Source organism: Mandrillus leucophaeus, unplaced genomic scaffold, assembly GCF_000951045.1.
Source record: "Mandrillus leucophaeus isolate KB7577 unplaced genomic scaffold, Mleu.le_1.0 Scaffold377, whole genome shotgun sequence".
Lineage (NCBI taxonomy): Eukaryota > Metazoa > Chordata > Mammalia > Primates > Cercopithecidae > Mandrillus > Mandrillus leucophaeus.
In genome coordinates, this window is record NW_012103998.1 from 1,414 (window position 1) to 27,570 (window position 26,157).

At 38.4% G+C, this 26,157-nt stretch overlaps 1 protein-coding gene across 1 annotated transcript in view; it reads right to left on the bottom strand.

Moving 5' to 3' along the window:
* Positions 1 to 4,996: 4,996 nt before the first annotated feature.
* The window catches only part of LOC105546992 (cilia- and flagella-associated protein 54-like), a gene marked incomplete at its 3' end in the record, with an annotated part of 116,459 nt that continues 95,298 nt past the window's right edge, over positions 4,997 to 26,157 (bottom strand). Inside the window, exons 21-26 of the mRNA XM_011990340.1 lie at positions 22,748 to 22,890; positions 20,728 to 20,909; positions 18,953 to 19,180; positions 10,797 to 11,020; positions 10,559 to 10,694; positions 4,997 to 5,099 (exon numbers count right to left, since the gene is read on the bottom strand). Coding sequence (XP_011845730.1) covers positions 4,997 to 5,099; positions 10,559 to 10,694; positions 10,797 to 11,020; positions 18,953 to 19,180; positions 20,728 to 20,909; positions 22,748 to 22,890 — 1,016 coding nt within the window. The remainder of the gene's footprint in view (positions 5,100 to 10,558; positions 10,695 to 10,796; positions 11,021 to 18,952; positions 19,181 to 20,727; positions 20,910 to 22,747; positions 22,891 to 26,157) is intronic.

Below are 26,157 nucleotides of genomic sequence, written 5' to 3' on the forward strand. Positions count from 1 at the left end.
TAATAGATGGTGAGAAGTGCTTCAGAAAAAAAGAAAACATATGGCAGAGTAAAGGGAATTGGGAAGAAGCAGGCAGGGTGCAGTTTTAAACTGAATGCTCAGGCTGGGTGCAGTGGCTCATGCCTGTAATCCCAGACTTTGGGAGGCCAAGGCGGGTGGATTACTTGAGGTCAGGAGTTTCAGACCAGCCTGGCCAACATGGTGAAACTCCATCTCTACTAAAATATAAAAATTAGCCAGGTGTGCTGGCATCTACAGGGGTTCACCATATGCCTCTCTGTATATACTCCTAGAAGGTAACATTAAAATTAAGTTTTCTGACTCAGAAACAACCCACAGAAGCTTGCACCAAGACAGAGATTCCATCATGATGAGCAGCCCAGGATTCAACCTCACTGAACATAGTAGCATGTACAGGAAACAGACTTTCCATTGTGTTAAAGCTGAGTGTTATCTCAGTTGCTCAGGAGGATGAGGCAGGAGAACTGCTTGAACCCAGGAGATGGAGGTTGCAGTGAGCTGGGATAGCACTACTATGCTCCAGCCTGGGCGACAGAGTAAGACTTCGTCTCAAAAAATAAATTAATTAAATAAATAAATAAATAAATAAATAAATAAATAAATAAATAAAAACTGAATGCTCAGGGTAAGCCTCATTGAAAAGATGGAGGTACATAACATAAGATGTGCCTTCGCTCCTCCTTCTCCTTCCACCATGATTGTGAGGCCTCCCCAGCCATGTGGAACTGTGAGTCCACTAAATCTCTTTTTCTTTATAAATTACCCAGTCTCAGGTATGTCTTTATTAGCAGCATGAGAACGGCCTAATACAGTAAATTGGTACCAGGTAGTGGGGTGTTGCTAGATACCTGAAAATGTGAAATCAACTATGGAACTGGGTAACAGGCAGAGGTTGGAACAGTTGGAGAGCTCAGAAGAAGACAGGAAAATGTGGGAAAGTTTGGAACTTCCTAGAGACTTGTTGAATGGCTTTGACTAAAATGCTGATAGTGATATGGACAACAAAGTCCAGGCTGAGGTGGTCTCAGATGGAGATGAGGAACTTGTTGGAAACTGGAGTAAAAGTCAACCTTGCTATGCAAAGAGACTGGCAGCATTTTGCCCCTGCCCTAGAGATCTGTGGAACTTTGAACTTGAGAGATGATTTACGGTACCTGGCAGAATAAATTTCTAAGGAGCAAACTGTTCAAGAGGTGACAGAGCATAAAAGTTGGGAAAATGTATAGCCTCACAATGTAGTAAAAAAGAAAAACCCGTTTGCTGAAAAGAAATTCAAGCAGGCTGCAGAAATTTGCATAAGTAACAAGGAGCCAAATGTTAATCACCAAGACAATGGGGAAAATGTCTCCGCATCATGTCAGAAACATTCGCAGCAGCCACTACCATCACAGACCCAAAGGCCTATGAGTGAAAAATGATTTCCTGAGCCAGGTCAAGGGCCCCAGTGCTGTGTGCAGCCTAGGGACTTGGTGCCCTGCATCCCAGCTGCTCCAGCCATAGCTAAAAGGGGTGAAGGTACAGCTCAGGCCATGGTTTCAGAAGGTGCAAGCCCCAAGCTTTGGAAGTTTCCACATGGTGTTGAGTCTTCAGGTGCACAGAAGTCAAGAACTGAGATTTGGGACCTCCACCTAGATTTCAGAGGATATATGGAAACAGCTGAATGTCCAGGCAGAAGTTTGCAGCAGGGGTGGGGCCCTCATGGAGAAACTCTGTCAGGGCAGTCAGAAGGGAAATGTGGGGTTGGAGCCCCCACACAGAGTCTCCACTGGGGCACTGCCTGGTGGAGCTATGAGAAGAGGGCCACCATCCTCCAGACCTCAAAATGATAGATCCAGTGACAGTTTGCACTGTGCACCCAGAAAAGGCACAGACACTCAATGCCAGCCTGTGAAAGCAACTGGGAGGGGGGCCATACTCTGCAAACCCACAAGGTTGTAGGAGCCCACCTCTTGTATCAGCATGACCTGGATGTAAGACATGGAGTTAAGGGTAATCATTTTGGAACTTTAAGGTTTAATGACTGCCTTATTGGATTTTGGATTTACTTGTTTTGGCCAATTTCTCCCATTTGGAATGGGTGTATTTATCCAATGCCTGTACCCCACTGTATCTAGGAAGTAACTAACTTGCTTTTGATTTTACAGGCTCAAAGGCTGAAGGGACTTGTCTTGTCTCAGATGAGGCTTTGGGCTGTGGACTTTTGAGTTAATGCCGAAATGAGTTAAGACTTTGGGGGACTGTCGGGAAGGCATGATTGGTTTTGAAATGTGAGGATATGAGATTTGGGAGGGGTCGGGGCAGAATGATATGGTTTGGCTGTGTCCCCACCCAAATCTCATCTTGAATTGTAGCTTCCATAATCCCCACATGTCGTGGGAGGGACCCAGTGGGAGGTAATTGAATCATGGGGGTGGGTTTTCCCATGCTATTCTAATGATAGTGAATAAGTATCACAAGATCTGATGCGTTTATAAAAGGCAGTTCCCCTGAACATGCTCTCCAGCTTGCCACCATGTAAGATGTGCTTTTGTTCCTCCTTTGCCTTCTCCTGTGATTGTGTGGCCTTCCCAGTCATCTGGAACTGTGAGTTCATTAAACTTCTTTTTGTTTATAAATTATCCAGTCTCAGGTATGTCTTCATTAGCTGCATGAGAACTGACTAATCCAGGACTTATCAGTTAAATGCAAAGAAGTCATGACATTCCCAAATCTTCTCCTGCGCTCTAGTTAAAAGATCTACAACTTAACCATAGTTAAACCAATAGAATAATCTATATTGATTATGGAAATGGAAGTTATGGGAGTCAAAACAGAATAAAGAAAATAGCAAAAGGCCAAATAGCAAAAGCATTCATAAGTAAGATAAAAAGGAGAAAAAAAATGTGTAAAACAACCTTTTTCCATCTTTCTTTTTTCCCATCAATTTCCCTTTTCATTTTATTTGTCTTATCTAACATACAGATTGAACGTTTTAAAAATGCATTTTACAAAAGGAATAAAATGTTTAGGAATACAGCTAACTATGGAAGTGAAAGATCTCTATAAGAACTACAAACCACTGCTCAAAGAAATCAGAGACGACACAAACAAATGGGAAAACATTCCATGCTCATGGATAGGAAGAATCAATATCATTAAAACAGTCATATTGCCCAAAGTGATTTATAGATTCACTGCTATTCCCATTAAACTACCATTGAGATTCTTCACAGAACAAGAAAAACCTACTTTAGAATTCATATGGAACCAAAAAAGAGCCCGAATAGCCAAGACAATCCTAAGCAAAAAGAACAAAGCTGGAGGCAACACACTACGCAACTTCAAACTATGCTACAGGGCTACAGTAACCAAAACAGCATGGTGCTGGTACAAAAACAGACATGTAGACCAGTGGAACAGAATAGAGAGCTGATAAATAAGACTGCACATCTACAACTATGTAATCTTCAACAAACTTGACAAAACAAGCAATAGGGAAAAATTCCCTATTCAATAAATGGTGCTGGGATAACTGGCTAGCCATACATAGAAGATTGAAACTAAACCCCTTCCTTACACTATATACATAAACTAACTCAAGATGGATTAAAGACTTAATTGCAAAATCCAAAACTATAGAAACCCTGGAAGACAACCTAGGCAATACCATTCAGGACATAGGCACAGGCAAAAATTTCGCAACGAAGATGTCAAAAGCAATTGCAACAAAAGCAAAAATTGACAAATGGGATCTAATTAAACTAAACAGCTTTTGCACAGCAAAAGAAACTACCAACATTGTAACCAGACATATCTCCCTATGATGGGAGACAATTTTTTCAAACTATGCATCCAACAAAGGTCTGATATCCAGAATCTATAAGGAACTTAAGCAAATTTACAAGAAAAAAACAACCCCATTAAAAAGTGGGCAAAAGACATGAACAGACACTTCTCAAAAAAGAACATACATGTGGCCAACAATCATATGAAAAAAAGCTCAGTATCACTGATCATTGGAGAAATGCAAATCAAAACAATAATGAGATACCATCTCACATCAGTCAAAATGTTTGCTAGTAAAAAGTAAAAAAAAAAAAAAAAAAAAAAAAGATGCTGGCAAGGTTGTGGAGAAAAAGGAACACTTACACACTATTAGTGGGAGTGTAAATTAGTTCAACCATTGTGGAAAATAGTGATGCAACTCCTCAAAGACCTAAAGACAGAAATACCATTAGACCTAGCAATCCCATTACGGGATATATATATACACATATCTCCAAAGGAATATAAATTGTTCTATTATAAAGACACATGCACACATATGTTCTTTGTAGAGCACAGCTGGAAGAACATTAGACGAGTTATGTAGAGCAATTAGCAAAGAAGTGGAATGAACCTAAATGCCCATCAATGATAGACTGGATAAAGAAAATGTGGGACATATACACCATGGACTACTATGCAGCCATAAAAAAGAATGAGATAATGTCCTTTGCAGGAACATGGATGGAGCTGGAGGCCATTATCCTTAGGAAATGAATGCAGGAACAGAAAACCAAATACCACATGTCCTCACTTATAAGTAGGAGCTAAATAATAAGAATACATGGACACATAGAGGGCCTATCAGAGGGTGAAGAAGATGGAGAAGATCAGGAAAAATCACTAATGGGTCCTAGGCTTAACAGCTAGGTGATGAAATAATCTGTACAAAAAGCCCCCATGACACAAGTTTACCTATGTAAACTTTCACCTGCACATGGACCCTTGAACTCAAAAGTTTAAAATAAAAATAAACAAAATGTTTTAATCCCCCTTAAGTAACACTTATAGCAACATAAGATGGCAAAAATCAAATGCATTATTTTCAGTCAACCAAACCTGCAAAAGAAATTTTTACAAACATACTAATTATGGAAGGTTTGACATGTAGAACACAATGGCAAACCTTGATTTAGAGAAAATAAACCTTCAAGCTAAGATTGGTTCTGACCTGAAGAGATAAGCATTTTTAGTAAATCTGTGCAGTTGCCTGTTTCTTCAATGGTTGAAGAATTTATCTTAAGCTGCTTCCCAATGAAATTTCGGCAGGTTATCTTTAAAAAGAAAGATGAAAACAAATATTAGTCAGGTATTTATAGTTAAAAATTTTGCTTACTTGAAATGTTTCTCTCATTTTTTATTTATCAGGATAAAGAGATATATAACAATGCTACAAGTAAAAGCTGGCAGAATAGCATCTAATCATGAGAACTTTCATGAAAAAAAGCAGCTCCATAATTTTTCATATTTCTTTTGTACAGCACAGCTGGAAGAACGTTAGGCAAATTATGTAGAGCAATTAGAATATGATTTTCTAATATACTATAAATTCGCTGGTCTAAATATATCTTCCATTATATAAGTTAAAATATAATCTGCTTTCCAAATGGCAGATTTTTCCACCCTACTTATAATTAATGCAATTTTAATTTCCCTGGTGAAGTTTTTCAGAACTAACTTCCTTTGTAGTATTTTGATAATTTATTTTCTAACAGATATATGAGTCCTAAGATAATAAAATATCAGAAAACAGAAAAGTTTTAAAGAGAAAAAAAATATTTTAAAGGGCCCAAGACCCTCTTCTCGCCATTTCTTCACTCCCATCCCTTGAACTAACCTATCGCTCAAAATACAGCCCTCCTGGAACCCCAGGCTGATATAGATGCTTCTTCTTTATTGTCCTTTGTGGGTAGTACTTTTATAATGAGACATAAATGCAGCCTAATAAAATACAAATTCCTTCCCACAACCTCATAAGGCCCTACTTGATCTAATCTTTTCTATTTCTCCAGCTTCATTAAACGGATCTTTACTGAACACCTATTATGTGCCAAACACTGGGACAAGAAGAAGGGATGATGTAGCAGAGAACAAAATAAACAAAAACTCTTACTCTTGTGAAACATCTTAGTGGGAGAAGAGAGATAATAAACAAACAGTGTGGTACATTATATAGTATATTAAAGAATTACAAATGATCTAGAGAGACATAGAGCAAAAAGGTACATAGTTGTAAATAGAGTAGTGCGGAAAGGCCTCACAGAGAATGTAAAATTTAGCAAAGATTGGGAAAAGGTGAGGGATTCAATGTGGATGTTTGGGGAGCAGCACTCCAAGCAGGGGCAACAGCAAATGCAAAGACCCTGAGGCAAGAACACCTTATGCAACAGTGTGGTAAAAAACCTGCTGGGGAGTAATAGGAGTTACTGAAGAGATCAGGGGGATATGTTATATAGGATACACTATATTAAGGTCATGAAAAAGATGTTCACTTTACTCTAAATAGGGTGGGAAGCCACCACAGGGTTTTAAATAGAGGTGTGACAGGACCTGACTTGGGGTTTAAAAGGTCATTGTATCTGCTGCATTAAGAATAGATTATAGGCTGGGTGTGGTGGTTCACACCTGTAATCCCAGCACTCTGGGAGGCCAAGGCAGGTGGATCACCTGAGGTCAGGAGTTCAAGACCAACCTGGTCAACATGGTGAAACCCCATCTCTACTAAAAACACAAAAATCAGTCAGGTGTGGTGGCTCCCACCTGCAATCCCAGGTACTCAGGAAGCAGAGGCATGAAAATCACTTCAACCTGGGAGGCAGAGGTTGCAGCAAGGCAAGATCGCTCTACTACACTCCAGCCTGGGGACAGACTGAGACTCCATCTCAAAATGACAACAACAAAAAGAATATATTCTAGACTGAAAGTGGGGTGCAGAGTGATTAGGAAGTCACTGCATTAACCCAAGCAAATACAACAAGGGCTTGGATAATAAACAAATAGTGAGGTACATTCTATAGTATATTAAAGAGTCAGTGTTGGAGGTAGTGAGCAGTTCTCCAATTTGGATTGCATTTTGAGGGTAGAGCTCTTGGTTACCAGTTGGAAGGTGGTGTGAGTGCAAGAGAGGAGGCAGGTATGTCTCCAAGGTGGCTGGCAGTCAGGACAGGAGGCTTGTCCTTGAAGAAGACTTAGCAGAACAGGCTTGTTTGAGATGTGCTAAATTTAAGAAGTGTATTTCTCATCTAAGAAATGATGTTGATTGGCCAAGTTTCATGGATCAACTTGGTTTCAGATAAACTATGAGGAGGAAAGAGAGGGAAGCATCCACTTTCTGGCATACACACACTTCACCCCAGTTATTCAATCAAACTAGATGCTACTGTGAAGGGATTTTGCAGATACTAATTAAATTGACTTTAAACAAGAGAGATTACTCTCAGTGGACCTGACCTAAGCAGATGAGTCTGACATGCCCACAGTCTCCAGGACTTCAAACACCAGCAGCAGCTGCTTCTACAACTGTCCTCTCCTGGCTGGATCTTCCCTCACTGACTGCCTATAAGTAACAGCCTCTGTCCATCTGGGTTTCCTCCCTGCTCATGATCCTGATTGCCTGCCCAATGGATTTGAAGCTTGCTTAGCTGGCCTCCACAATCATATGAGCCAAATTCTTGTAGTAAATCCTTTGATGGATAGCCAGCTAGCTAGCTAGACAGATGTGATACTGTAAAGTATATATTTGGTCTTGTCCCTGTTTCTTAACATACAACTCCTAAAATCCTTGGAATCTCCAAAGTGTTATCTTTTTGTATGCTAATAAGTTGATTGATGGTTGGCAGCCCCTAGGTAGCTTCAGGATAGGGGCTGCTCACCAGAAAGACCACGGCAGGATAAGAACTTTCAGCCCTATTTCCCAACCTCTGCAAAGAAGAGAAGGGTGGAAGGTTAAGTTGATCGTCAATGGCCAATGATTTAATCAACGCTTTCATAATGAAACTCCATTAAAAAGAAACGAAAGGACTGGGTTTAGGGAGCTTCTGGATAGTTGAACACGTGGAGGTTCCTGGAAGGTGGTGGATCCGTGAAAGGTCTGTGCCCCTTCCCCTCTGCCTCACCCTATGCATCTCTCCATCTGTATCTTTTGTAATTTTCTTTACAATAAACTGGTGAATGTAAGCAAGTGTTTCTCTGAGTTCTGTGAGTCACTCTAGCAAATTAATCGAACCCAAGGAGTGGGTCATAGGAACCCTAATTTGTCGCCTGTCAGTCAGAAGCACAGGTCACAACCTGGGGCTTGAGATCAACATTGGAAGTCAGAACAGAGCTCCCAACCTCTGGGACCTGATGCTATCTCCAGGTAGATTGTATAGAAATTGAATTGAAAGACACCCAGCCAGTGTCTACTGCAGAACTGATTTCTTGCTTAGTGGTGGGGAGAAATCCCCACACATCTGGTGTCAGCATCATGTTGTAAGAACATAGTGGGAGACACTGAGTTTATTTTTTCCCCTTCATAGATAAGATAGACCTGTCTTACTAGTTTTGCTCTTCAGGTTGAACTTTGGCTGATATAGGCAGTTAGATATATCAACACAAAATTCAGGAGAAAGGTCTAGAGTGCAGATGTAATTTCAAAATTCATCATCATAGAGATGGTACTTAGACACACAGACTGAATTAACTCACTATGGGAGAGTATGTGGATGGAGAAGACAAGGAGTCCAAGAACACAGTCTTGGGGCACACTCACATTGGGACATTGGGGAGAAGAGGAAGTAGTAACAAAAAATCCTTGGAAGGAGCAGCCTCTTCTTTCTCCCATGCCCCTTGTTAGCTACAGGCCTTCTTTCTGTCCCACTCCAGGGCATGGGCCATTCTTCTTCTCTTGGGCTACAATGTTCTTTCCCTAGATCATTGTGCAGCTGGCCCCTCTCATCAAATGCCATCATCTCCAAGAGGTCTTCTAGATCATCCTTACTAAAGTTAGCACCTCTCACCCAGTTCATCTCCAGTCCATTGACTGATTTTCTTCAGAGACCTTATAATGATTGTAAGTCTTTCTACTCATCTGTTTACATGTTGATTTTCTGGCCCTATTTCCAACCCTCTGAAATTAAACTTTATGAAGCAGGAACTCAGAACTGTATTCTCACCACATAGAATATGCAGGAGGCAAGGCTACCACTGGGCCACAAGGAACCTTTGTGAGAAGAAGAAAATGGAGCCCTTGCTGGCTGGATGCAACACCTCAAGCACATAGGCTGGTGTGGCAAGGAGGGGCTGGATTTCAGGCCCCACATATGCCAGGGGCCCTTGGGCAGGTCACACACAGCACAACCATGTGCAATGGGTCTGACTGGGTAGTCAACGTACTTTGTTAAATTAGTCAATGGAAGAATGTTTTTATCTCTTTTCTCTGCCAGATTCAAGATACACCATGACTTTCAAGGGCCCTGGGTACTTTTGCCTTCATGAGTCTGTTTCTCCATTGAAAAATATTAAAAATGATATTTTATAATTGTGTTGATATAAATACAAGAATATGAAAGTAGAAATTCAAACATTTTCTTTGCCCTGAAAGTTATTTTTTTCTTCTTATTTTAAAAGAAATTAATACATTTAGTGGGCCCCTGAAAGCATTGTGGACTCTAGATTACAGGAGCTCACGCCTGTAATCCCAGCACTTTGGGAGGCTGAGGTGGGAGGATCACTTGAGGTCAGCAGTTCGAGACCAGCCTGGCCAACATGGTGAAACCCCATCTCTATTAAAAATATAAAAATTAGCCAGGCATGATGGCAGGCTACTCAGAAGGTTGAGGCAGGAGAATCACTTGAACCCAGGTGGTGTTGAGATCAATATTGGAAATGGGGGCAGAACCCCCAACCTCTGGGATCTGATGCTATCTCCAGGTAGACTGTGTAGAAACTGAATTGAAAGACACCCAGAAACCCGGGAGGCGGAGGTTGCAGTGAGCCAAGACTGTGCCCATTGCACTCCAGCCTGGGCAACAAGAGTAAAACTTAGTTTCAAAACAAGAAAGACACCAAGCAGGTGTCCACTGCAGAACTGATTTCCTGCTTAGTGGTGGGGAGAAATCCCCACACATCTGGTGTCAGAATCATGTTGTGAGGGCATAGTGGGAGACACTGAATTTATTTCTTCCCCTCCAGAGATAAAATAGACCTATCTTTAGAAGTTTTGCTCCTCTGATTGAACCCAGCTGATACAGGCAGTTAGATATATCGACACAAAATTTAGGAAAAAGTGGAGATCTACATCTACAGTGGAGATGTAATTTTAAAAGTCATCATCATAGAGATGTACTTAGAGCCACAGACTGAATTAACACACTAAGGAAGAGGTGGAGGTTGCAGTGAGCTGAGATTATGCCACTACACTCCAGCCTGGGTGACAGAGCAAGACTCACTCTAAAAAAAAAACAAAAACAAAAACATAAAAAAAGTATCATGGGCTCTAGACACCATCCCCATTGTGCTTTATGGCTAAGTTAGTCTTGGCCTGATATGAACTTACTGTGGAAAGGGACTTAGTTCCTGTTTGCCTTGATTGCAGGCTCTCAATAATGTTTGTTGATTTGAATGATAAATGCCAGTAAGTGGAAATACTAAAGCAGAAATAATAAGATTTCTCTGATTTCTAAATCCTCGTACTTTCTATGTGGACTAATTAGAAATCACAACAGCACGAATAATAGAACTAACTTAAACTTACCTTCTCTCCATATTCAGCCTCATACCTTGCACAAGGTTGCTGGGTAATATCTGGGCCCTTGAACTTGTGTATTCTCAGCAGAAGCTGGCGCTGTGCATACACCAGGAGTGGTGTCACTTGTTCTGTATACCTCTCACTAGACAGGGGTAAAGAACACGTTAAAAAGAAAACATTAGTTAAAAGACTTTTTTTTTCAATGAAGTCTGTTACTTTTGATTGCCCTTAGAGCAGTACTTACTGTGAAACTGTATTGAACTGAATGGCAAGCGATACTAGTGTTTCCCATTTTTCCACTTGATATAAAACTTCCAGAGATTTTAATACAAAGTCTTGGATCCATTTCAAATCAACCACATTTACATCATCCAAAGGATGCTCAAAAGTAAGACTAGAACCACCGTTATCATTTTTAATATTCCCATAACAACTTGGAACACTGAATTCTCCTTTCTCTTCAATAGGCTGCAAGTAGCACAGTGAAAAAAAAATGTGTAATTTCAGATTTTACTCCATATTTTTTCTGAAAACTGAATGTGATAAAAATGTAACATGGAAAAGAACTCAACTGAAAAGAAAAAATATTTTTCTTATGCAAGGCAAAGCTTGATAATTTGATGCAGTATTATCCAACAAAGCTTGCTGTGATGATGGAAATGTGCTACATATTTGTGCTGTTCATTATCGTTCCCTATAGCCACTAGACACCTGCAGCTACCAAGCTTTTGAAATGTGATTAGTGCAACTGAATTTTTAATTTCATTTAATTGTAGTTAATTCGAGTTTAAATTTAAATAGCCACATATGGCTAATGTTTACCATATTGGACAACACAGATTACCGTCTATAGTTCTTGGTATACAGTCACTATCCATTTAAGTAAGGATATGAAATCAATTATGGTAAGATTTTTAGGAAAAAACAGACTTTAGTATAAACACATAACAAAGCCCCCTAATACATTGGTTACCTTCGTTAATTTATACAATAATATGTCCATTCCTAGATGCAAATGTCACACCTATGGAGGATGAAAGCATCAAGGAGACCCTCTTTTTGACTAAAGAGTTACTATGTAACAATCGTGTTCATGTCCTATGAGTTCCTGACACATTTGTGTAGACCTCTGGAAATTATTAAGGCAAAACAAAGCCTCTTAGATCCATATAAGGGCCAGATTATAGCCCAAAACAGTTGGGTAACTCAAGTCCAGCCTTCCCATCCCAATAATACCATTAAAAGTAACCTATATACACGAGTGGGAAGCATCAACAAAAGTAGAGGATAAACATCCCCTCTAACAAGAGCTGTAGTCCCGGAAGTTAGAAGAGACTTTGTAAGTCATCTGGCTGTGAAATGCAGTATGCATACCTGAAGTCAGGCTGTGTAGGTATGAATAGCAGGTATAGCACCAGTGACTTACATGAATTTGCTTCCTCAGCATAGCGCCCAGCACATGGGACATACTTTTAAAAAGTAGTTGACATTTTATTTATGCTATGAGTTCAATACTTGTAATTCACTGATTCTACAGTAAGTCTTCTAGGAGCACAGATCTGCTATCAGTTAGTCATGCCTATGCTTTATTTCTGGGATGAAGGACAGGGAAGTCCTCTGTAGTTATTACATTATCTAATATAGTGTTTATCAACAACGAAGCTGAGGGCCAGGCATGGTGGCTCACGCCTGTAATCCCAGCATTTTGGCAGGCCGAGGCGGGCAGATCAACTGAGGTCGGGAGTTCGAGACCAGCCTGACCAACATGGAGAAACCCTGTCTCTACTAAAAATACAAAATTAGCAGGGCGTGGTGGTGCATGCCTGTAATCCCAGCTACTCAGGAGGCTGAGGTAAGAGAATCGCCTGAACCTGGGAGGCAGGGGTTGTGGTGAGCCAAGACTGTGCCATTGCATTCCAGTCTGGACAAAAAAAAAAAAAAAAAAAAAAAAAGCTGATATTTTATCTCAATTGTCTTGTTCAGCACCCATCTCTCAGTTGATCCCAGTCCAAAAGGGGAGGAGCGGGGGAAGAGAATTATCTATTGACCTCCTAAATTTGGCAATATTGAGAAATAAACAACACTGAGAAATAAACAAGACTGACATTTGGAGATCAAAATAGCATATGGAGATTGAGGATTCTGGCACAGTAAGGCCAGACTCTTTTTAAGTTTTGAAGATTTTGTATGGGCCATGTGTGATTTTTTAAAAACTTTTTCTTAAAGAAAATTTCCAACACTTACAGAAGTAGGGAAAGTAATATAATGAAGCCCATGTGCCCACCACCAGCTGCAATGATTATCAACTCTTAGGACACACCCACTTACCCCATTATTTTGAATTATATCCCCAAAATTATATGAATTAATCTATTAATATTTTAGTATGTATCTCTAAAAAAGTAAAAATTAGTTTTACAAAAACATAACCACAATACTATAATCCTACCTAAAAAAAAACATTAGCAGAAGTTCCTTTAAATCATTATTGAATAATTACACTGAAGAGTGTTTCTATTTTCCTTATTGCCTTACAGCTTTATTTTTTTAACTGTGTATGTTAGTTAGATTAAAATAAGGTCCAAACACTGCAATTGGTTATATCTCTTGTCTTTTTTAATTTATAGATTTCATCTCCTCCTTTATTAAATTTTTTTGTTAAAGAAATCAGATTGTTTTTCTGTAGAGTTCCCACAGTCTGAATTTTACTGAGGATATTACCGTAATTTCATTTAAAATGTTCTTCTGTCCACTGTATTTTCTACAAATCGTGGGATAAATGTAAATATTCTATCTGATTCCAGTTAGATTTCTGTTTTTTGCAAGTATACTCCATTAGGTGCTCTTGATCCTCCAATTCATTCATTAAGAATCACAGAAACCTAATAATTCTAATTCCAACATCCTTTCTTCATTTATTACTTGGATAGTTTTGTAAAGAAAAATTCCCCTTCATCAACTATTTGGTCATCCTCAGATATAGTTCATATAGGAGGTAAGGCAGTCAAGCATTTTTTTTTCCCAAAGAAGCCCTGTTTCCTTTAGTGATACATGGTTTTTAAAGGCAACAATCTAGGTCCTAGAGTTGACATTTCTTTTTGAAACCTCTGAACTGCTTTGACTTCTTTGGTGGAAAAAAATCGTATGTGTGAGTCTATTTTCAGATTCTTTATTTGTTGCATTGATATATTTCTCTCTTTAGGTCAGTATTATACTCTCTTAATTACTGTAGCTTTAGTATGCCTTGATATCATATATATATATAGTAAATCCTCCAAATTTGTTCTTTTAAAAAAATTTTTTTGGCCATTCACATTTTTTTGCATTTGCTTATAAATTTTAAAATGAATTGTCAATTTATACACCAAAGAATGCCTATTGGAATTTTCATTGAGATTTCACTGAATTGACAAATCAAATTGGGAATAATAGATTTATTGATATTAATATATATCTCTTCATTTATTTAAGTCTTCTTTAATTTTTTGTAATGTCTTATAGTTATCAATGTAGAAATACTGTGTAAATTATACATATTTCTAGATACTGATACTTTGGATGATATTTTAAATGAAATTATTTTTAAGTTTTCATTTTCTCATTATTTTCTGCTAGTATACAGAAATACAATTTATTTTTGTATATTGACCTTATATCCTACTTTTTTTTTTAGTTCTAATCATTGCTTTGTAGAACACTGAAGAGTTAGAATTCTCTATGTAAAAAATTATGTTATTCACAAATAAAAACAGTTGTATTTCTTCCTTTCTAATCTGTGTGCCTTCTGTTTCTTTATCTTGACTAATCGCACTGGCCAGGATTTCTGGCATGATGTTGAATAAAAATGCTATGAGCCGACGTCCTTGCTTTGTTCCCATTCTTACAAAGAAGTTCATAACATTTCACCATTAAGCATTATGTTATCTGTAGATACTCTTTTATCAGTTTGAAAAAATTATCCATTCCTCGTTTGCTGAGTGATTTTAACATGAATGGACACTAAAGTCTGCAAATGCTTTTGATGCATCTACATTAAAGGCCATATACTTTTTCTCCTTTATCCTGTTGTATTGGTCCATTTTCACGCTGCTGATAAAGACATATTCACACATGGCTAGGGAGGCCTCACAATCATGGCAGAAGGCAGGGAGCAGCAAGTCACATCTTACATGGATGGCAGCAGGCAAAGAGAAAGAGCTTGTGCAGGGAGACTCCCCCTTATTGAACCATCAGATCCCATGAGACTTATTCACTATCGCGAGAACAGCATGGGAAAGATTCAATTACCTCCCACCAGGTCCCTCCCACAACACGTGGGAATTCAAGATAAAATTTGGGTGGGGACACAGCCAAACCATATCACCTGTTAATATAGTGAATTATATTGATTAATTTTTTTTTGAGATGGAGGTTCACTCTTGTTGCCCAGGCTGGAGTGCAATGGCGTGATCTTGGTTCATTGCAACCTCTGCCTCCTAGGTTCAAGTGATTCTCCTACCTCAGCCTCCTGAGTAGCTGGGAATACTGGCATGCACTACTACACCCAGCTAATTTTGTATTTTCAGTAGAGTCAAGGTTTCAGAATGTTGGTCAGGCTGTGCCACCCAGTTCCCAACAGCAGTTGGGAGTCCTGTTTAGAGGGGGGACTGAGAGGAGGTGCCAGCTGGGCTTCCTGGGTCGAGTAGGGGCTCAGAAAGCTGTGAAACTTACTCATCCTGCATCACGACTTACTTCAGTCCTGGATGAATAATATTGAAGATATATGCTTAAAATATTCCTAACACCAGGATGTGTGCATGTGTTTTCTTCCCCAAGAAAGCTATAAACAGCAAAAATTTTGCTGTAAGTTTCCCTGTGTCCTCTCTCCCTCTCTCCCTTCCCCCTCCCCCGAAACTAAAGTAATAGGAATGTTAACTGCCCATTTTTCTGTGACTAGTGGACCTTATCTATACTCCCAATTTCAATTTCTTGCAAACATACTTTGTACAGTCCTGTAAGATCCTATCTCCTTTGCCATGCCGCTGCAAGGTCATAAAGTAGATAAAACCTAAGTTGCAATTCCGGTTTTCCTCAAAATCTAAGACATGTCACAAAATAATTTACTGCCTTTGTTTCTCATTCTGGTAACATCTTCCTGCTATATGTATTTCCCACTTTAAAGAGTTTAAAAGGCAATCGTATAATCTAACTCTGGCTACCCATTCAGGACCCCTCCCATACTGTGGAAGATTTGTACTTTCACTCTCTGCTCAATAAAGCCTACAGCTTTTTCAAAAAAGAAAAAAAAGAATGTTGGTCAGGCTGATCTCGAACTTCTGACCAAAGGTGATCTGCCTGCCTCGGCCTCCCAAAATGCTGGGATTACAGGCATGAGCCACCACATCTGGCCTGATTGATTTTCAAATGTTAGCCTTAATTTCTGGGATAAACCCTACTTGATCATCATTTGCATATATTTTATATATTATATCATCATTTGCATATTCTGTATATTGCTACAATTGATTTGCTAACATTTCATTTAAAAGTTTTGTGTCTATGTTCATGAGGGATATTAGTTCACACTTTTCTAGTTGATATCTGTTAGGGTTAAGCTGGTCTCATTTCTTAAAAAAAAAAAAAAAAAAAAATAAGTGAAAGGCATGGTAAGCCAGACACAAAAAGACAAATATTGCATGCTCTCACTTATATGTGGCAGCTAAAAAAATGTAAGCATATGGAGGTTAACACTGAAAAGGTAGATAACAAAGACTGGGAAGGGTGGGGGCTAAAGGTGAGAGGAGAGGATGAAGACAAGTGAGTTAAAGGAGCAGTAAGATAAAAGGAATAAATGCAATGTTTGATAGAGGAGGATGACTGTACTTTACAAAAATGTACTATACTTGGGTGATGGACACCCTGAATACCCTGGCTTGATCACAACACATTGTAGACATGTAACAAATTTTCTCATATACCCCATACATTTTCACAAATAAAAATCATTGGTATAAAATTTATTATTTCTTCCACGTGTGTTTGCTCAAATTTTCCAGAGAAATATTGTGGGTCTGGAATTTTCTTTATGTGAAGGTTTCTGATTATGAAGTCAAGTTTGTTAGTATATTTAGGGCAATTCATGTTTTCTGTTTCTTCTTGTGTCAGATTAAGTTGTGCTTTCCAATAAATATGTCCATTTCACCTATCAAATTTGTTAACAAAAATTGATCATATTTCCTTTTTTTAATATCTATAGGATTTGTAGTTATATCCCTCCTCCACTACTAATATGACTAATTTGTGCTTTTCTCACTTTTGTTCTTCATCAGTATTTCTGAGTATACTAGATTTAATAATTTTAAATTTAAAAGATCAAATTTTGACTTTATTGTTTTTGCTTTATATTTATCTAATTGATTTCTGCTCTTATAAATTCCTTTATTTCTTTTTATTATTTCCTTTCTTCTCTTTAGTTTAAATTCGCTCTTCTTTCTCTACATATGAACACTTAGATAATTGATGTTATGTTATTAAGCATTTAAAGCTATAAATTTCCCTCTATGCCCTGCTTCATTTGAATGCCATACATTTTGATGTGTTATTATTAGTTTCAAATATTCTTTAATTTCTCTTATGTTTTCTTCTTTGACTCACGGGATATTTGGAATTGTATTATTTAATTTCCAGATAATTGGAGATTTTTCTTCCTATATTATGGCAATCCATTTATAATTTAATTCTGTAATGATCAAAGAACATACTCTTCAAGAGTTCAGTCTTACATTTTTGAAGACTTATTTTTGCCTCTGCATATGACCCATCTTGGTGAACACACCATGTGCACTAGTGCTCTGTTTCCATTCCACCTGGGTTTACTGTACCACAGTTTTCACATTAACTACCCAGAGTTAGCATCAGACTCCACAGGTTTAAGGGCTCCAGCCTCCATAAGACTGCCCTCACTTCAGATACCAGCCACAAGTCTCCGGTCACCTAATCTTCTGACCGACCAGCTATAAATTCATGGATTTCCATAGCCCCTTCAAGTTGATAATTCACTAGAATGACTCACAGAACTCACTGAAAGCACTGTACTTAAAGTACAGTTTTATTACAAAGAAAACTCAGGAACAGCCTAGTGAAGAGGTACATGGGGTGAAGTCTGAGAGGGTCCCTGACACAGAGCTTCCATGCCCTCTCCCTGTGGAATCAGTGCATGTCACCCTCCTGACACATCAATGTGTTTATCATCCAGGAAGTTCTTCAAGCTTTGGATGTCCAGAATGTATTTTGAATTTTTCTGATTAATTGATGCTCTTCTTAACACAAAATGTCCCTCTTTATCTCTCATTTGCTCCTTGATTTATATTACCTTGTCTAATAATATAGACTCATCAGCTTTTTTATCTTTACTGTTTTCATGGTATATCTCTTTCCATACTTTTATTTTCAATCTATCTGTTTATTTATATTCAGAGTGCTTCTCTTAGTAGACAGGTACATGTGTCTTGCTTTTTTATCCAGTCAGACAATCTCTACCCTTTATTTGGCATCTTTAATCCACTTATATTAAATATAGTTATTGATATTATTGAGTTAGAGTGAATGTTTTCTACTTGTTTTCTCTTTGTCCCATGTTTTGTGTTCTTCTGTTCCTTCTTCCCTGCCTTCTTTTGACTTAATTGAGCATTACTTAGTCTTCCCTTTTACTTCATTGACTTTTCAGCTATATCTCCTTTTTACTAGTTACTCAAGGGATCATCAAATACATCCTTATCACTTAGAGTTAATATTGTGCCACTTTATATAAAGTGTAACAGCCTTAATAATTTGCCCTCTTTGTCTTCTCTGCTATTGCCAAATATTTTCCTCTAGAAATGTTATAAGCCTCATGGTGCATCATGTGTATGTGTTTACTAATCTTGAATGTGTTTAGGTTGCATTCTATTTATATTACTTCCATTTTATTTCCATGCTTTAAACTACAGTGTGATAAATGTTAAATGGCTGTAAATTCTAGCAGACCAGAATAATAGAACAGGACAGAGAAGCAGTGGAATAAAGATCAACCGATCACATCTTTATTCAAGCTACGTGATCTTCCTTGGAATCTATTTCTTTATCTGGCAAAAAAAATGTTATAAGGATTAAGTGCATTAAGGCTAATTTATGTAGGGGCTGGAGTTCAGTTAATGTTACTTTCCCTTCCCTATAACAAACTAAATTTTCAGGCTAAGCTGTTGTTAGTTAACATGAATGCGAGTTATATATTGTAAACAAAATTATAACGAGAAGCAAATGAAATGTAGACAAACCAAATGAGGAATCAAGAAAAATGTCAGTTTCTACTTACACTGAGATGCACAGTACAATGATATTTTTAGCTGAACATAATAAAAATAATTACCAAACTGTCCTTACCTTAATAGAATTGGTATTTTGTAGTTGTATTAACATGTCAATAAGTAATTCTGCTCCCAAATAGAATGGTAAAACAGAGGTGCAGAGGAAACCATCTTGGCTAATAGGAAATGTTTTATCAAGATCCACTGCCTGTTTAAGAATTATTTGTAGTTCCTGAGTAAAGTTCCATAAGGCCCGACAGCAGTTCTGAAGCAGAGTCCAATAGCCACCACGATGAGCAAGAACCTACGACAAACACAAAATTTAAAAGACCTCAAAGTTCCAAAAGTTAGAGATCTCTGAACAAACTTCATCTTTTTGCAAATATTATACGTCAGTAGTAAAAATAACTAACATCATTTGTTAGTGTCACTTACATGAGTTAGACACCATTATATGTATTATCTCATTTAATTCGAACAAAAATTTCCATAAGTAAGTGTGTACTAGGTACCAGTATTTTACCCAATTTACAGATGAGGAAATGGAGCCATGGGTTCAGCACTGATAACTTGCTGAAGGTCATCTGACTTGGAGTCATTTGACTCCAAAAATCCCATTGTTCTAGGTGCTGGGAATTCAGCAGCGAGCAAGGGAAACTGAGTCTGCCCCCACACTGCTTCTGTTCATTTTGGGGGACAGACACTAGAAAAGTAGACCTATGAAAGCATAATTTCAAGCACTAAGAAGTTTTATAAAGAAAAATAAAGCAGAAATGAGTTTGAACCTGACAGAGCATGACAGGACAGTTTGCTTTAGACAAGGTGGTCAGGAAAGAAGTCCTCTCTGATGAGGTAGCATTTAAGCAAACGTCTGAATATTGAACAAGTCATGTGAAAGTGGCAGGGAGGGTGTTGGGTGGAGAAGAACATTTGAGGCTCAGGGAACAGCAAGGTGAAACTGAGGGCTGAGGATGGAACAAACTAAGTGCTTTCAAGACTGCTGACCCATGGGAGTGGGCTAAACAACAGCAAAAGTAAGAGGAGCTGAGTTCTGCAAGGTGTTCAGGACCAGTTCTTACAGGGTCCTGAAGCTGGAGGCCAGGATAGGATTCAATGCTCATGGTCAAAGCAGGTGATCCAGGTTTACATTACATTATGTAAAAATCACTGTCCACTCCATGGGGCATATGAGAACCTGTCTTCCTTTCTTATCTAGAAAGGACAGATTTCTCCTTACCTCTTGAGGAGTTTAAAGTATACGCCCTTCCTGCCATGAAAACAAGAAACTGATTTCTCTGTAGCTAACAATTCCAATTCTGGGTTTAATCATGTCTCATATAATATTTAAGAAGAAAAAGAAAGAAAAGCATTTGAGAGAACATGGAAGTAATGGGAAGAAGGAGACCGGGGGCAGGGGCAGGGTTCTCCTGTAGCCTAGAAAGATCTTTCCCTGTGCTAGAAAGAAGAGAGAGATCTATGGTACCCCCAAGAGAGATCAAGTCCCCATAGAGGAACCCCTTGCATTATGAGAGAACCCCAAGTCTCGGCAGAGAGGTGCATGCATATTCATAGGAACTGCATGAACGGGGACAAAGGCCACCTGGGCTCTGGGTGGATGGATGACAATGACTAAAGAAGCTTCCCCACTCTGCCTGACAACTGGAAAACACATGCCCTCAGTATCACTGCAGGTACACCTCAAAAGTGACAGGCTCACCCAGCAAGATGAGGTCTCAAAGTCACAACTAAAATTATGTATAGTAAGAAAATAAACACAGTGTATCTTACACGCCCGAGTTCATGGGCTGAAATTTCTGTCTACAACACTGCAAACAAGAAAGATTGCATTACCATTGCTCTCCTGCAGTATAAAAAGATTTTCATAAAATGATCCATTACACACAAATTTGCTCCTCGGTCCTTTTCTTTAGCACTAGAACCTGATTGAGAGTCTGAGTCATAAACTGTTTGCATCTTGGACGTATTTTCATCACTCATTTTGGAATTAATAAATGTAGAAAATTCTTCAGCATCTACAGTACAAAAGTAAGACACGACATGATTAAAAACATAGAATTAAGTTCCAGAAAACACAGTAGGTGATAAGGATCAAATGAGTAATTCAGGTAACAAATGGTACACAAATTTCGAGAAAGGACAAGATGATCAGAGATACAATGAACCAGGGAAAGTTTCTAGAGAAGGAGACATTTGGGTCTTAAAGAATGGGCATGATTTAGCTACATGGGCAAATACAGAGAAGGTCATTTCAGACAAAGTCGATGGCAAAAGGAACAATGCAGAAGTAGGAATGTACATGTTTTTTGAAGGGAACAATAGAAAATACCACTGTCCTTTCATTTCCTCCCAAACAGGCCATTCCTAAGACACATATATCAGAAAGTGAGCTGCACCTCTGGAGTTAGGCAGTGCAGCAACCTCAGCCATGCATTCCCCTGCTGGTGTGGCATAAAAAAGAAGGCTTTCTCCTGCCACCAACTTCCTCTTAGAACCCTGCATTAGACAGTAAGTCTCAGTAGCAAAATATTTCATTGCCAATTTCATGGTCGGTCTTAGGTAGAGAGCCAGTTTAAAAAAAAAGAAAAAAAAAAAAAAAACTCAAGAAACTATATCCTACAATCTATATTCAAAAATCAGACTCTATGGCTATGGAATTCACTTTCAAATACTTCACTATACACAGTTGATATGCACATACCTGTGAAGTCTAATCTATATCCTAGAAGAAATCAGAAAGCATGCCAAGTACCTCAAACATAAATTAACACTCCTGGGGCAGTTAACTGGCATACCAAGAACTCTAGTTGGCAATAAATCCCACAGCACTTAAAATGTCATTACTAAAAGTCTATATAAGTGAGTCTGTCAGAGCCTAAAGGTATTAGAAATAAATTTTTATTTGTGAAATGAACCATATCATTGGTTAGAAAGTGTCCAGGTTCTACCATCTTTGCAGGAAAAGGGTGTGGGAATTAGTCAGGTTTGTCGGACTACAGTTTCCAGAGCGCACCCTGATCAAGAACCCTGTTTTTGGCCTGGCATGGTGGCTCACACCTATAATCTCAGCACTTTGGGAGACAGAGGCAAGTGGATCACAAGGTCAGGAATTGCAGACCAGCCTGGCCAACATAGTGAAACCCCGTCTTTACTAAAAATACAAAAAATTAGCCAGGCGTGGTGGCACGCGCCTGTAATCCCAGCTACTTGGGAGGCTGAGGCAGGAGAATCGCTTTAACTCAGGAGGCGGAGGTTGTAGTGAGCCGAGATCGCCACTGCACTCCAGCCAAGGTGATAGTGCGAGACTCTGTCTCAAAAAAAAAAAAAAAAAAAAAAGAACCCTGTTTACCTGCATTGCATGTCTCTACATTTTGGAGGCCCCTGTCACCTGACTAGATAACAAGGCTTCATTCATCTTAGAGGGAGCTTTCTTGAAAGATGCTGGCTGGAAATCCTAGGGCAATGGTGGATTCCCCTGAATACAAAATCAGCTTTCATGATAGTTTGGGTGCCTGCTTGTAGGAGTATGTTTGTAGAAAGTCTTCACCTATCTTGAACCACCAAAGGCTACGAATATTTAATTTAAAACATTGCATTTGCTGAACAATCAAATTGGCTAAGGTTAAAATACAAAATAGATATTTCCAAATATATGTAATATCATAAAACTAGAAATTTTTAAAAATAGAGCAAACAAGAATCTCCTACAAAATATCAAAACTCAACTAAATTGCTGGTCCTCTGGAAAACTGTGTGTATACCTTTGTGTGTCCATGATGTGTATGTGTGTTGTGTTGTTTAGTGAATAAAAATCTAGAGGTAACTTGGTAATAAACTAACGTGTTTATTTTACCTGATGGTAAGTTGGCCTTTCTTTTTTTGGCTGTAAGGAGGAAATCAAGCATTGCTTTATAATTTTCTACAGTCAATTTTCTTGTTGGTAATACTGTTCCTGAATTATACAGTGAGAATATGTTAGGATCAAATGATCGGAAACTGCAAGGGAGGAAAAATCACATTAAAAAACAATATAAGCAAAATTGAATTAAAACTGTCAAATGCAATCTATTTTTATTTTAAAACATTTGTGAGTACTCCCAAATTTTAAATCATGAAGGATTTTGGCACTTAATCAAAGCCCAACATGTTTTCATTAACTTTTAAAATTATACAATGTAATTTCGCTCTTAGGAATTTTAACATCAATATATATTTCTCTGAAAGGGCCCTTGAAAATGGAAATAAAAATATCTGTGCCCACTCTGTAAGCTCTGAAAGAACAATTTATTTCAACTTAAAACCACCTGATTTGAACAGAACTCAGTGACAATGATTACTATATAGAGCAATGTGTCCATGATTAAGGTCATTTCTTTTTTTTATTTCTTATGATTTTTTTGAGACGGAGTCTCCCTCTGTCACCCAGGTTGGAGTGCAGTGGCGTGATATCAGCTCACTGCAAGCTCCGCCTCCTGGGTTCATGCCATTCTCCTGCCTCAGCCTCCAGAGTAGCTGGGACTACAGGCGTCCACAACCATGCCCAGCTCATTTTTTGTATTTTTAGTAGAGACAGTGTTTCACCATGTTAGCCAGGATGGTCTCCATCTCCTGACCTCATGATCCGCCCGCCTTGGCCTCCCAAAGTCATGGGATTACAGGCGTGAGCCACTGCACCCGGCCGTCGTTTCTTTTTAAAAATAAGGTCTAAGCATTAAACAATCTTGCATCAAAAATAATAAAAAGTTTATATTCATTATTCATTATTTTTGATGCAAGTTTGTTTAACGCTTAGACCTTATTTTAAAAAAGAAATAACACTGATTCAAGTAGAACTACCATTTGATTCAGCAATCCCACTACTGGCTATCTACCCAGAGGAAAATAAGTCATTATTCAAAAAAGAAACTTGCACATGCATGTTTATAGCAGCACAATTCACAATTGCAAAATCATGGAACCAACCCAAATGTCCATCAATCAATGAGTGGATAAAGAGATTGTGAGAGATAGACAGATAGATAGATAGACAGACAGACAGACAGACAGACAGATAGATAGACTGATAGATAGAGATAGACAGAGATAGATAGATAGATAGATAGATAGATAGATAGATAGATAGATAGATAGATAGATAGATAGATAGATAGTAGATAGACATAGATAGATAGATAGATAGATAGATAGATAGATAGATAGATAGATAGATAGATAGATAGATAGACAGACATAGATAGATAGATAGATAGATAGATAGATAGATAGATAGATAGATAGATAGATATGATGGAACACTACTCAGCCATAAAAAGGAACGAACTAATAACATTTGCAATGACCTGGATGAGACTGGAGACTATTGTCATATGTTCTTACTGGTATGTGGGAGCTAAGCTATGAGGATGCAAAGACATTAGAATGATATAATGGACTTTAGGGACTTGGGGGGAAGAGTGGGATGGGGGTAAGGTTTAAAAGACAACATATATGGTGCAGTACTCCTCAAGTGATGGGTGCTTACTCATGTAATCAAATACGACCTGTACCCCAATAATTTATGGAAAATAAAATAATAACAAATACTGAGTATATATTAACAGATTTAACAAAATCCAAGTTAGCACCAAGTTATTCTGACACAAATTTGATCATTGTGTTATTGTGTTGCCAAGTGATCATGCATGAAGGGTCATGTACAATTGGGAGCCCAGTGACTTCTCAGAATTCAGAGAAGGGTAAGGAAGCCCATCTGTTCTGAACTGTTTTCCCTGTCATTGCCCTCTGAAGGGCTTCGTTTGCCAAATGCCTTCAAAGTCAGTCAGGCAAACTAACTGCTTCTTAAATGCCAGTCTGGTCTAGCCCACATAGGAAAATGGTCTATCTGGAGACATTTTTGCAAAGGTTCAGTTTGGTAGTGAGTTTAACCAAAATCTGGAGAAACAGAAACTGGGACCAAGTTGATTGTGAGTTTCAACCTGCATTTTTTCCTCACTGGATTACTGAAATAAATACCATCTAATTCATGTCTTGTCTCCAGTCTTTCCTTCCTCCACTCTACTTGGTAAGTTGCTGCCAGAGACATTTTTATCATGGCCCTGCTCAAAAACCCTCAATAATCTTCTACTGTATGTAAAATAATGCTCAGATTTAATAGACATTTAAGACCCACCATGATCTAGTCCCAGCCTCCTTTTCTAACTATTTCACACCACTCTCTTTCATACACCCTAGATTGTGGTCAGACTATTTGGGGTTCGCATCCTGTGTTTTCTACCTGGGCTCTGACTCATGTTCTTCCAACTATTGAGAATGACTATTTCCTTCTCTGCACATTTCTAAACCTTGCCTATCCATCAAGACCCAGGCCCAGTGGCTCCTCCCTATGAAACGTGTATTGCTAGTTCCAATCTAGAGGAAAAGCCTTCTTCCAATAATAAAGAAGATTGGATTTGTACTTCCCTTTTACCATTCATTACAAGCTATTCATGAGCATTTGTGACATACCCTATCAGACCCTAATTAGTATATCTGGTTCATCTTTGTATAGCCATTGCACCTAGCTCAGGGCCTTGTATCTAATAGGTACTCAATAAGTATTCTTTTTTTAATGTGTGACTTTACATCATCCTTTTAATGGCTACAAAGTATTCCATATTATGTATGTATCTTCTATTTTTATCTCCCACAGCACTTAGCCAAAGACACTCAGTAAGAGCTTAAAAATGTCTATTGAGTAAATGATAGAAAATTGACATTGGATGAGTAAATACGACCTCTGTTTATAGAGGCTTAAACTATGCCTCTATAAAATAGACATTTGACTAATGCCTACTAATATCTACATTTATTCTATAATTCATATTAAACTTCTCTTGGAATTACATTTTACCCTTGCACTGAAAGCTAGATCAACAAACATATTCAAGCTGTAATCAAATTATCACTTATATCCAGCATGTAATTGGGAAAGATTCTGAGATTAAAACTTAATAAATAAACCACTGGTCAGTGATACGGTTTGGCTCTCTGTCCCCGCCCAAAGCTCACCTTGAATTGTAAAAATCCCCACGTGTCAAGGGCAGGATGAGGTGGAGGTAATTGAGTCATGGGGGCAGTCTTCCCCATGCTGTTCTCATGATAATGAGTCTCACAAGATCTGATGGTTTTAAAAGCATCTGGCATTTCCCCTGCTTGCACTTCTCTCTCCTGCCACCATGTGTAGGAGGACGTGTTTGCTTCCCCTTCCACCATGATTATAAATTT